Genomic DNA, 12057 nt, shown 5'->3' with positions numbered 1-12057 from the left:
CTTGCTCCTTCACTTCAGGAACATATTTAGCAGAAACTTGCCCTTATACCCTCCAAGTTCACAAACAATTTATTAATTACACGTTGTTATAATTAAAAGTATGTTCATTTAGCATTTGTGAACTACACTAAGTCACAACAATGCAGCATAACTGTTGCCTATTCTTAATAAATTTCTTTCCCTTTGTGTCCTTAAGCTAATTGTGAAATACTAGTGCATATTAAGACACACACCATCAATTCCCAATTAGGTGATTCATCCAACTCAGATAGAACAGAGATGACTGTGCTCAAGTACTTGGCTGAGAAGCCAAACAAGTTTGACCACTGCTCCCAGAGCAGTCTGGGTGTAGAAGCTATCCCTGAGTATTGCATATAGCAAGCCATGCTGAGTCCAACAGAACTGGACCTTGTACCAGTCCTTCCAAACTATGGATGAAGTCATGCAAAGACACAATTACTATGTCCCAGCAACCAGTCTTCAACCTTTGCAAACCTGCTGGCTCACTGTACCCAAGCTACTTCATCCTCCTGAATCCTGTCACACATGCAGCCAAAATTTGGCACCTCTGCACCATGTGAGCACCAGATACACTGGAGTGTGTTGCATCTCAGCACACTTCTCCTGGAAATGGCTCAGACCTTCAGTAGTTAATAACTCTAATTTTCTGATTTTAATTTGCTACAAAATGGGACATAAACATATGCAGAATCCAAGCATTTCTTGATAAAATTTAAGGTAACATGCAACCTGACAAAACCAGCATAAGTATCTTTTCATCTCAATGAGATATTCCTTTTAAACAGCTGCATAGATGAAAATGTTTTAAAATTTAGAATTCTCCAGTATACCCAGAATTGTATCTCTGAGACTCAAAAGACCTATAAAAAAGGCATTTACACAGCAAAACACCATGACAAATGGACAATAAACACCTGCAGGAGGACCATTTGAAGGACAAACTGTAGAAACCTTCAGCTGCTCCCAAATGCTGAGCTGGCAAAAAACAAAACTCTTTTGAGAAGTTGGAACCTAAGTCAACATACATGGGGGTCTTACCTGGGCTCTTCTGCACAAAGGTGTAAATATGAATACGGGTTCCAGTGCTTCCTGCGTCAAACATGATGCCATAAAAAGTGTTTGCTTTGGCATTTATAGGGCACATATCAGGTGGAAAGAAATCCTGAAACCACATTTCCCTGTTTGAATGTGAAAGAACAAAGGGCAAAATGGAAAATGCCAACGCCATAAGGATGGGAAGTCTGGAAGATGCCATCTTGCCAGGACCCCTTGAGGCTGTCAAGCATGTATCAGCAATCACAGGGCTGCAGAAGGTCCTGGAGAGTTAAAAAAAAAAAAAAAAGAGGAAATTACCAAGAGCTCTCTCCTTTAAAACTCTGTTAGAAAAGAAAACAAATAAATCATTCTGTACACATACATTCTCCCTTTAGGTGCTTTCCAACACCTCATCCAAAAAGAGTTGTTTTATTGCATTTAGTGCTACAATTACATCTAACTAATTTGTTCTTTAAGATAAAGGTTTCTCCATTTCCCAAGCGTAGAAGAGATGGGGTAATTTGCTTTCCAGTATTTCTAGTTTTGACTTTTATACAATTTCCTTCTCTTATCTGTCTTGCAGATTTTCAACATTCAGGGTTTCCAGTACCTCCTCCCAAAAGCCTAAATATTATCTGAAAATAAGCATTGCCAGAGGGGAACTCTGGGCAGAACCATTTTAACATTTACACACTTGAGATGCTGTGGCAGAACACAAGTGTTATTCAGAGTCACAAACAAAGAGAATTTCATCTCAGGCTAAGAACAGCTGCTGGGAGAGATTAGCACACAGAGAGAATGAAGGCATATCCTTCCAGCAGCATCTCCATCCCCAGGAAAAGCCTGAGCTGCACCAGAGGGGCTGAACTGAAGTGCACCTGAGCTCTGCCGCTCTATTTTTTCATATTTTTCTTTTCTGTCTTTTTGGTTTGGTTTTTATTTTTAGAATTACAAACAACAACAAAATCATAGCAAAACCCACACACTCTCACAAACCTAAAGCAGTTGCCCCAAACACTCAGGTTGCTTACAGTGCTTCTAACAACAGTTTCACATGCCAAAGTCCCAAAGCTGTGTTATACAGTATTGGATATCAATATACAACTACACCGTCCCTTAACACCTATCCCTTTGAATGTATTTTTCCTAAGATATGCTAATAAAAGACATGGGCACAGAAATCATGGGGTGCCCAGGTAAAAAGGAGGAGAACATACAGGCATCTTTAAGAGCAGAAAAGAGCAGGTGGCCAGATGTCCCACCATATGCAGTATCGCCTGCACCAACCTACACACAGAGCACTCTGCATACAGAAGGTGCAAACAGCTCCTTATCACTTCCCAGACACTTGGTAACACATGCATCCACCCACAGCACGGCATATTCTACTTTATATGGCTGTTCATCAGCTCTGCCTGAGACCCCTGCCCACTGCTTGCTCTTACATTTGACTGTCTTTTAGCAATCTGCTCAGCCCCACCATGGTCATTCTCTTGAAATCTTTACTTGCTGTCTCTACCCTACATGAATATAAGTCATTCTTAAACCTTCTCCTTTCCTTTCTACGTGAGTTTGCTATAGCCTCTATTTCCTCACACCTTTCTCCCACGCCCAAAAAGCTCACTTAATACTCCACTACCTTTTATCCCAGATTCAGCCCTTGTAAGATTTTTATTATTTCCTTTCTTCACCTTTGTCCCCAGTTACAGCAAAGGGAGATTAACTTTTACCCATTCCCAGCAAAAAACATCCCATTCCTCAGGCATCTCTCTAACTCACTCCAGCATTCTGCTATGTCTAGAGCCACAAAACACACAGCCCACTGCAGATGGGTAACCTCACCTGTCTGCTGTGACCTTTATTTTTATCCTCCCCTTTCAAACAAATGCAGAGATGTGGGCAGAAGCAGAGACCCCTGATCCTCTCTGCCTTAGAAGCACACTCTGAAAAGAAGTGACCACAATTCCACTGGCAGACAACAGCCCTGGCCAGTGTCTGTGACAGATCAACTCCAACTGCAGTAATTTCTAAAAGTATACACATTTTATGTGGAAAGGAGTAAATAAGTAGCTCTGTAATGAAGTGCTCCTCCTGTAGAGGCTTGATGAGAAGTGCCAAGCAGTTTTGGCAGTTTTGTAGCAATGGATTTGTACTAAGATGCAGCTGGCATTACCCAGGTTTGCTTCATGAACAGCACGGGGGGCCACTGAAAATCCAAGCAGCTGTGCTGTTTTAACAGAACCTGAGGTGCATTAGTGAGAGCCACATTCCAGCAGGTTCAAAAAGGTGTTCTTACCCTCATGCAATGTAAGGATTTTGTTTAATGAACTATCACAAATACAACCCAAGCACCTGTCTTAAGAACAAACTCCAGAGTCCTATTACAAACAGCACATGTGACAGTTATGTAAGCCTCAGAATCTCTGATGATCCGAAAATATCTGAGCAACTGCCATCATTAACTCATACTTTCCTTACCAGACCTACGAGAACCTTAGTCTCACATAAAATTCTCTCACAAAGCTTCTCTTCTCTATCCCTTCTCAGATATCTACCACCATTTTTTTGTTTTCTACATTTCTCCTGACTTTTTTTCTTTCCCCTTTTATACTTCTAAGGACAAATAAACCCCCAAAAAAACCCAACAAACTCACAACCAATCATCATGGGATTTTATTTTTCCTCTCCCTCATTAAGAATGAAAACCACATACTGAGCCCCTTCAATGACTGGTGAAGTCCATTTAATCAAGCACACTAGCAAATCAATGTCCACAAGAAGAATGACAACAGATGAGAGTAAGAAATCAGAGACAAAAGAGAGAAATCAGCAGAGCATAACAGAAATGGAAAAAGAATTTGGAATGACAGAATCGAACGTTTGGAAGAAAAATTTCAGGGTAGAAATAGACAAGACAGAAGTTACTGAGAAGGAAAAATATTTTCAAAACAGTTCCTCTCAAACAACTTAAAAGTCCTAGCTGGTATCAGAACTCAACAGGGTGGAGAAAATGAACAATAAACAGAAAGGCAAAAATGGGGTAATTGTTATGTGAGCACAAGCTTATTAATGCAATCAAGCAGTTCAGCAAGGTAAAGCCTACAGTTCCCCATCAACGGGCTCAGTTACTGTGTTTCAAAAGGAGCAGTAATACTAATCAGCATTGACCATGAACATGTTAGGCACACACCTGAAGCAGGATGGAAGAAACAGCTATTCCACTCCAGGGATTCCTAATGAAATCCACCTTCAGAGCACCATGGCAAGAGACAGTGCGCCTGCACTTCTTCACCTTCGCTGTCAGACAACAGCAGTGGACTATGTATCAGGCAAGTTATAAGGTCATCGAGGCACATCAAATACCAATCGAGTTGTTTTATTCAAATTTGAGTTTATCATTACTCAATACAAGCAGGGAAACATGCTTATATAACTACACAGGATGAATTTCAAGAAGTTGAAAGTTAACTTGAGATCGAGTTAGTAAAACATTTACACAAACACTACAGTTGACCTCAACATCCCTGAGGCCTGAGCCAGCAAAACAGGACAGAACACTCATTTCCCAATGAGAGAAACACATGTAAACGTCATCTGTACACAGCAGATTTTAGGTACTAAATGAAAAAGCTGAAGTACATCCAGTATAAAAAATCTGGGAGCTATGCAAACTGTATGATCCAAAAATACTGGGATGTTGCATAGAGACTTCCAAGACCGAAAGCATGAATAAGAAGGAAAAAAAAAAAAACCCAACCAAAGTCGCCCTAAACAACAAAAGCAAAAACTATACCATAATAATAACCTTAACACAGCAAAACAACCTTAGAGCTCACCATACACAGAAACACCAGTAATTTTCAAGACAAGAAATATTCAATACTTGACTATTTCTGACAAAATAACACACAAAACACAAACCACATAATAGAGACATCTCTCTGTAAAAAGGAATGTGATCTGAGGGGAGGGAGAAGCAGTGTATCAGAGATACACAAGAATTTCACTTCTGTTTCCTAACATAATATTGGGAAATATTTGGAGATACACAACAATATTAAAAAATAATTATAAATATTAATTATATAACTACAGGCAAATATTTTCCAAAAGTAACTATTTTAGGAAACAAATAAAATTACATAATTCAATTAATATTCTTCCATGCTGAAGCACACCCAAAATCATTCAGAATGGAAAGTCTTCTGTGCTAAAGCAGTAACAAAATCTATTTTCCAGATGAGCAGCTCTTATGATCACAAAATCTATTTCCCAGATGAGAGCTTTAACACTTAACACTCAAGACTAAATAAATACTTTTAAACCCTTTTTTCCCCAGGAAAAAAAAAAAAGTAATTACATTTTTTTCGGGAGTTACTTTTAGCTATTGAAAAAAAAAATAGCTTTCTTGGATTGTTTTGACAAAAACTTAAGCTTCTTAAAAGCACACTGTTTAGAAGACACAATAGAAGGAACAACTGAATTCAAAGGCAGAATTTCCCAATATGTCCATAAAAATAATGGCACAGTATTCTTTGTGCACATATATTTATGGTAAAATTCTGGCTCTAGAGCTTTAAACTCCAGGGGAAAAAAGTAGAACCAACTCACAAGCATGCGTTATCGGACGTTTCAATCTTTCTTCCCCCGTACTGAGGCTCCAAATACACATTATTTATTTATTCACATTTCTGGCCAAGTGAGTTTTCAATTTTCCTTTTAATTAGCCTAGGGCTGCTTTTCCAGGAAACCGCTACACTGCGGTGTGGGCACCCCTGCAGAGCGACGAACGCGCACTCCAGCGGGGTCTGTAACGGCACCTTTTCCCGGCACAGCTGGTATTCCTGGAAAACAGAGCTCGGCTGCCGACAGGCTCGGGGCGCTGAGGGCTTCTGCCCGCATGCCAGGCTGGGAGCGCTCCGGCACTGACTCCCGCAGCCGCTCCCGGGAACGCCCGGGACACGGCGCCTCAGGGCCCCGCCGGACCGCGCCGCCGCTGGGGCTGCCGGCTCCGTCCCTGCCGCGCATCCCGGCGCCAGCGCGTCCTGCCTTGCTCCATGTCCCACAGCTGCGACCTAAACCCTCGCCCTGAGCACGCCCGAAAACCTTCCCTACCTTCCTTCCCTCTCCCCTGGCAAAAGCCCCCCGCGCTCCTCCCTGTGCCCCGGCGGGGAGCGCGGCCCGGGACTCCGGAGCTCTTCCCGGAGCTGGCAGCGGTGGCGCTCGGCAGGAACACCCGCAGAAACGCCCGTCCCCTCCTCACCGGCCGGCCAGCGCTATCACTCGACCGGGACGGGGCGTCCTCCCGCCCGCCCCCGGGGATAACGGAGACGCCGGCGCAGCTTTCCCTTTTCTCCCGCCGCCTGCCCGGCCTCGCACCCAGCGCAGCGCCCTCCCGGGGCGCCGGGAGCGAGCACGGCTCGGGGTGGTTCACCCAGCCCGGGAGCGGCGGGACGGCGGCCGCCCCGCGCGCGCTCCCGATCCCGGCGCCGTTGGCACCGGACTGGGGGGGGGGGGAGAGGGGGAACGGCGGGCGCGCGGTGTCCATGGCAGCGCGCGGACGCTGCCGCGCCCCTCCCCCCGCCCCCGCCGGCTGCGCGCGCTCACCGGCCGCTCGCGGCGCCGCATCCCGCCGGCCCCGCGCGCCGCGTCACCGCTCGCCCACGTGACGCGCCGCCCGTCGCGGGAGTTGCGCGTGGCGGGCGCGCGCCGCCCGGCCTCCGCGGGAACGCGCGTCTCTCCCGCCGCGCCCCGGACACCGCTCCCGGCGCGGAGCCACCGGCGGCGCGGCTCCCGACGGCGGGGCCGGCGCTGCCGCCGGGCGCGGCCGGGACGGCGCGAGCTCCCCGCGGGCAGCGCCCGTCCCGCCGGGGCCGCGGTGTGGGGCGGCAGCGCCCCCCGCGGGCGGGAAGGCGCGAAGCGGGCCGGGCCGCCGGGACGAGCCCCGTGCCCGTCCCCGCCTGCCGCCCGCTCCTTCCCGCGGGAGCCCGGTGGCCGCGGGAGAGACCGCCGGACACCGGAGCGAACCCGGCGGAGGGGCGCGGCGGTGGTCGGGGCCTTCAGCAGGCGATGGCCAAGGGGAGGCTGAAGCGCTTGTTCGGCTCGAAAACGGAGAAAGCTGGGAGCGAATCTGCTGGGCTTGGCTCCTTGGGGGAGGTTTTAGAGAAAACGGAGCCAAACCCAGAACACAATGAAAAAGAAGCTCTATGCTGTGCTCCCATCTGCTCTATCACCGATTCTTTGACTTTACCCCTATTCTTTTTTAAATCCAAGCACCAAGCAAACCCCTTTTACAGTTAGAAAAAAAAATATCTGAAAATGGAAACGAAAATTAAACCATTTTAACATCCTATTTATTGAATAAGAAGATACAAAGTTCTGATCCCCAGACATTGATGAGGTCAGTTGGTAGGAAGCTATTTTCTTGCTCATGTGCCAGTGCTTGCTTTCAGCCTATGTAGTATAAAAGACCTTACTTGGACTTCTTCCAGATGGCCAATTTTCTTTCTGTACCTGTCACTTTTTCTCCTTTTCTAAACTTCCTCAGCACTGCGCCACCATCTGTAGCACAGCCCAGACAGCTGCAGTATAAACATTGGAAATGGCCTTAGAGAGCATGACCAGAAAATCTGTGAGAGAGACAGAAAACTCAGCACCAACCAAGTATGGTGGAGATCCATAAACTGCAGCAACTACTAGAAATGAAGGATTGAGAGATGGACTGAGTGAAGAACATAGCCCAGAAAATCTTAAATGAGGGGACTGTGGTGGAAAGATTCTATATAGATGCTCTGTGATGTGACTCAGGAGATCATATCCAGTAGAAAGCATTAAAAGAAAAAGGCCCAAACTGCCTATAACAAAAAAACATGGAGGTGTGTGCAGCGAAGAAGCAATTTCCCCAAATCAAAACATTCAAAAGCAACAAAAATGCCATAAATAATGTACACAGTGACCTAGAGGAAGCACATAACTGCTACTACTATGGAAACATTGAAAACTAGTGTCCATCTTCCTAGATAGACACCTAAAAAATCCTTTGCGTGATAATATGTTTTGGATTTCGAAGGCTTACGGAGACTTCTGTGGTGAGAATAACTGTATGAGTTGCAGTATCCTATAAATTAGCAATGACTTTGTGGGAACCTAATTTCAACTAGGTTATCACTTTTTGGTCATTATTTCTATAGATTAAACTAAAGGTAAACTCAAAAGAGTTATTTGCATTTTCTGCCATGTAATGTGGAATTTGATAGAGAACTACAGATGTGCTTTGTAGTTTCATTTTAATAATTATTATTGCTTCTTTTTTGTTTTATAAGCATTACTTTTTCTGGCGTTGGTCTTTTGCTTTTTACTCACTCCAGTGAGCTAACAGTGAAGCCTAAAAAATTACAATTAAGGTGCTAACAGCTCTTTACTATATTGCTGATCATTTAAACAGAAATACACAGTAGATGGCAAATCCAGTCTGTTTTTACTGGTTTCCCACATCTCAGAAGCCTCTGCTTTGCATTGTGCTTTCAAGGCTGTTTTCCTCAAGCTTTCTAATAATCTAAAAATTAAGTAATTACAGGAAATGGATTCTGACATATTGAAGACAGGATCACATGCAATGCAGTACTGATTGACAGGATTACATTTTATAGTGAATAAAACAAAATCTCAGATTTACAAGTGTATCTCAGAATTTCTGTTAGGGTGCAGTTTAAATTAAATTAGAGCTACACATGCTGCAGTAGGCAGGATTTCAGGTCTCTAGCCTCGTGCTAGACATCTGTACCTACCAACTGCAGCAGTGCCTGAGCACTTGGATTTTAAAGCCATAGAGTTAAGGTCCCCCATAGCTGAAGCTTTCATACATCCTTGGTGAGAGATTAACATGATCCTAAACCCCAGAAAAATGTTTGTTTAGTATGGATTGGCTACTGAATAACTTGGTGACACACAGTCAGTTGGAATGCTTTGTTCAGATTATCTCAAAAATGATACAGCAGCAACACTCCCTGAAAAACCAGGCGTGAAATTTGTAATTGAGGTCTAAGGAATCTTCTCCCCTGGAGAAGAAGGGAGAGACTGGAACTGAGAGAGAAAAATGTGTATTGACCCTTTGATGTATGAACAGGAGAGACAAGGAAAGGACAAAGTATTTGAAACTAGTTAATGTTCGTACAAGGCCTCCCCTTCCCAGTATTTATCATAAAGCCACTAACAGAACAGAAGTCAGTGGGTTTGTTCTATTTAGTTTAGGGAGCCATAGATTTAGAAGTTGAAAACACAACACTGTGTGCTTACATTTATTTTTTAAATTTATGTGCTATGAAAAGCTGAATAAGAGCAATGCAAAGCTAGAATTTTAAACCTGTTTTACACATACAGAATCCATGAATGATATGCCTTTGAAATTTTCTTCTAATACATTGGTCTTTTCCATGTTTTTCGGGGGAAAAAAGTTTGAAAAACTGGATATCAGTAAGTTGATATGAAAAAAAAAACCCATGTTTTGCAATTGCTTTTTGTCCAAATGAATAGGACAAATCATGGTAATCTTTTGTTTCTTCAGTAGGTGGATACTGAACTGGGCTGGTCACTCCAGGTCACAGGATCCCAGTAAGTTCTGAATCTAATATAAGAATGTAACTGTATGGCTTGGTGTGAGGTACTTTAACATTTTGAAAAAGTTGGTATACTATATACTGATTTTGTACATGCACTAGACTATACTGTTAGATCTTTGTGTATCAAGAAAAACAAGTGGAAATAAATTTTGATCCTGCTGAGGTCAAGAATAGAAGTCAGGAGAATTAGCTTTGCTCAGTGCCGTGGGATTTATTTTGTTCAGTCATTAATGAATCCCTATCCATCTTTACCAAACAAGTAAATAATATCTATTGTGACAGTAGCACTCCCCAGGTATATTTCCCTATAAGAGTATTGTGAAGCAAACTTCCCAGTATTAAAAAGTACAAATATCTGCAGCCAGATTGTGAAAAGTTTACTCACTCTATGGTTCATTGCTGCCTGCATAAGAAATGTGGGAGCATGACTTTAGAGATACCTAAAATATGTCTTACACTGGAAATTCAAAATTCAAGAAGAATTAAGTATATTACAAGCTGTGAATTGGGACATAAGATTATAGTAGTGTATTTATATGCACATGAATGTGTGACAAAAGTGAGGAATTTTTTTTTAATTTTAAAATTTGTTTTTGTGTTGATCTTTCAGCAGCAGGCATTTAGACACAGTTCTCATGGAAAAAAATCTCATGACCTCCTAAAGCCCTCTCTTATTGAAAAGCAGGCTTATGTTTTCTAGAGGATGCTCTTGTGAAAGTCCATGATCATACAAGGAGATGCATTTTCAGCTAGCACAATGAGTTGATTAAAAAGGCAGAATCTATGCAGCTGGTGTTGCATTCAGTATAGAATCATAGAGGGTGGACCATGATGAAGACTCATATGCCTGATTTTCAGATACCAACTCAGATACAACTTTATTGCTAATTATAACACTCCACAGCAAACAGTGTCAGCTTACCTGGAGGAATAGGTAGGGTGGGGTTCTGGCATGCACAGCATGTCAGACATGAGGCAGTCAAGCACACGAGCCAAAATGTAATACTCAGACATCAAATTACCAGATAAAGTTCATAAGCAGGAGCCCTGGAGGCATTTATACACAAAGATATAGAAAGATGTGAGACACTTCCTTTGGAAAGGCAAGCTGCCACTTTCCAAAATGGACATGGAAGTGGATTGGAGTCTTTTACTTGACACAGACAGGGAAAAAAACCCTGTGAGTGGAAGTCACAGGGCTAAATTCTCAGAGGTGGTTAAGCCACTTTAAAACAATTTTTGGACTTACGTGTATTAAATAGCTTTCAGAATCTAGATTTCAGTGCTTTCTGAGCAAGAAACTGTTTTTAATAGTCTTCAAAGGGTTGACTATGAAATTGTATTTTAATAGTCTAAAGAAATTCATTATGAGATACTTTAGACTATACTTTTGTATAACATAGCAGATACATTATTTAGCTTATTTTTATGTCAAATATTAAATAAAAAGGAGAATAAACAGATGAGTGGAAAGCAGTAACAGCAGTGAGATGTGAGATAAGGCAGGTAAATTACAAATAGCATCTGCAGCTTGATCTAAAAAAGGCAGTTAATTATTTAAAAAGGGAGTTCATTATTAGAAAAGTAACACACAAGATTTGTATTTCTAATTCAATTATTTAAAACTATCTGTGTAAAAATGCTGTTGGAAATGTGGATAATTAGAAAAGATGTTTGCACACAAATGAAAAGATCATACAGGTGTGTAGAAGATATCTGGAGAAAGTGCAGGAATAGTTCTGCAATTCCTCAGGGAGCAGGTAACCTTGATAATAGACTGCTTTTGTTACAAGAGAAGATGGATTTTAGAATTTCTAAAAGAAGCATACAATGGGTTTTAATAGGACAACAACAAAGTCAGAATAGCAATGCTGATTAGGGAGAAAATGAAGGCATTTTGAAAGTAAATGACTGTAGACAGTATTAGAGGCTCTTAATTAGTATTTCTTTCCTAGGTGCTTGAATGAATGCCAATGTCTTAATAGTGACTTATCTAGAATATTTTACACCTTTGCAACACAGAAGATGCTTCTTCCGACCTAATATTTATTACACAGCAGGCCACATGATCAGATTCATCCTCTTCTGCAGTGATCTTTCCACATGTTCAGATGTTAACAGCACAGACCACAGGCAGCTATATACGTTCCATGAACAGCAGCCAGCAATTAGCAACTCATCTGCACTTTTCATTTTGAAAGTTAGCTTCTGAGTAAGGCTGTGAATTCTAGATCCCGTCTGCTGCACTGCTGCCTTGACTCTGTATTTGAAATCCATCTGAAATATACTTATTTTTCTCATTCTTAAAGACCTAATTTTTTCCCAAGCCAGGAGCTTGTAAGACCCTGTACAAAACACTAGCATTTGGACTAGTCGTTAGGAC

The 12057-nt window shown here is 42.6% G+C and overlaps 1 protein-coding gene across 11 annotated transcripts in view; it reads right to left on the bottom strand.

The window, feature by feature from the left end:
- ENTPD5 (ectonucleoside triphosphate diphosphohydrolase 5 (inactive)) overlaps window positions 1-6692 on the bottom strand; it is a 28137-nt gene extending 21445 nt beyond the window's left edge. For 2 of the 11 annotated variants that reach the window (XR_008431524.1, XM_053945954.1), the window contains exons 1-2: window positions 1439-1677; window positions 1060-1337 (exon numbers count right to left, since the gene is read on the bottom strand). Coding sequence is in view for 10 of the 11 variants with exons in the window: in XM_053945954.1 (XP_053801929.1) it covers window positions 1060-1337; window positions 1439-1470 (310 nt within the window). In the remaining variant the exon portion in view is untranslated. The other 9 variants (XM_053945960.1, XM_053945956.1, XM_053945961.1 and 6 more) reach the window with 9 other exon arrangements.
- Window positions 6693-12057: the final 5365 nt, after the last annotated feature.

Source organism: Vidua chalybeata, chromosome 6 (genome assembly GCF_026979565.1).
Source record: "Vidua chalybeata isolate OUT-0048 chromosome 6, bVidCha1 merged haplotype, whole genome shotgun sequence".
Lineage (NCBI taxonomy): Eukaryota > Metazoa > Chordata > Aves > Passeriformes > Viduidae > Vidua > Vidua chalybeata.
The sequence above is the reverse complement of the archived record's forward strand: the minus strand, read 5'-3'. Positions and strand labels throughout refer to the sequence as shown.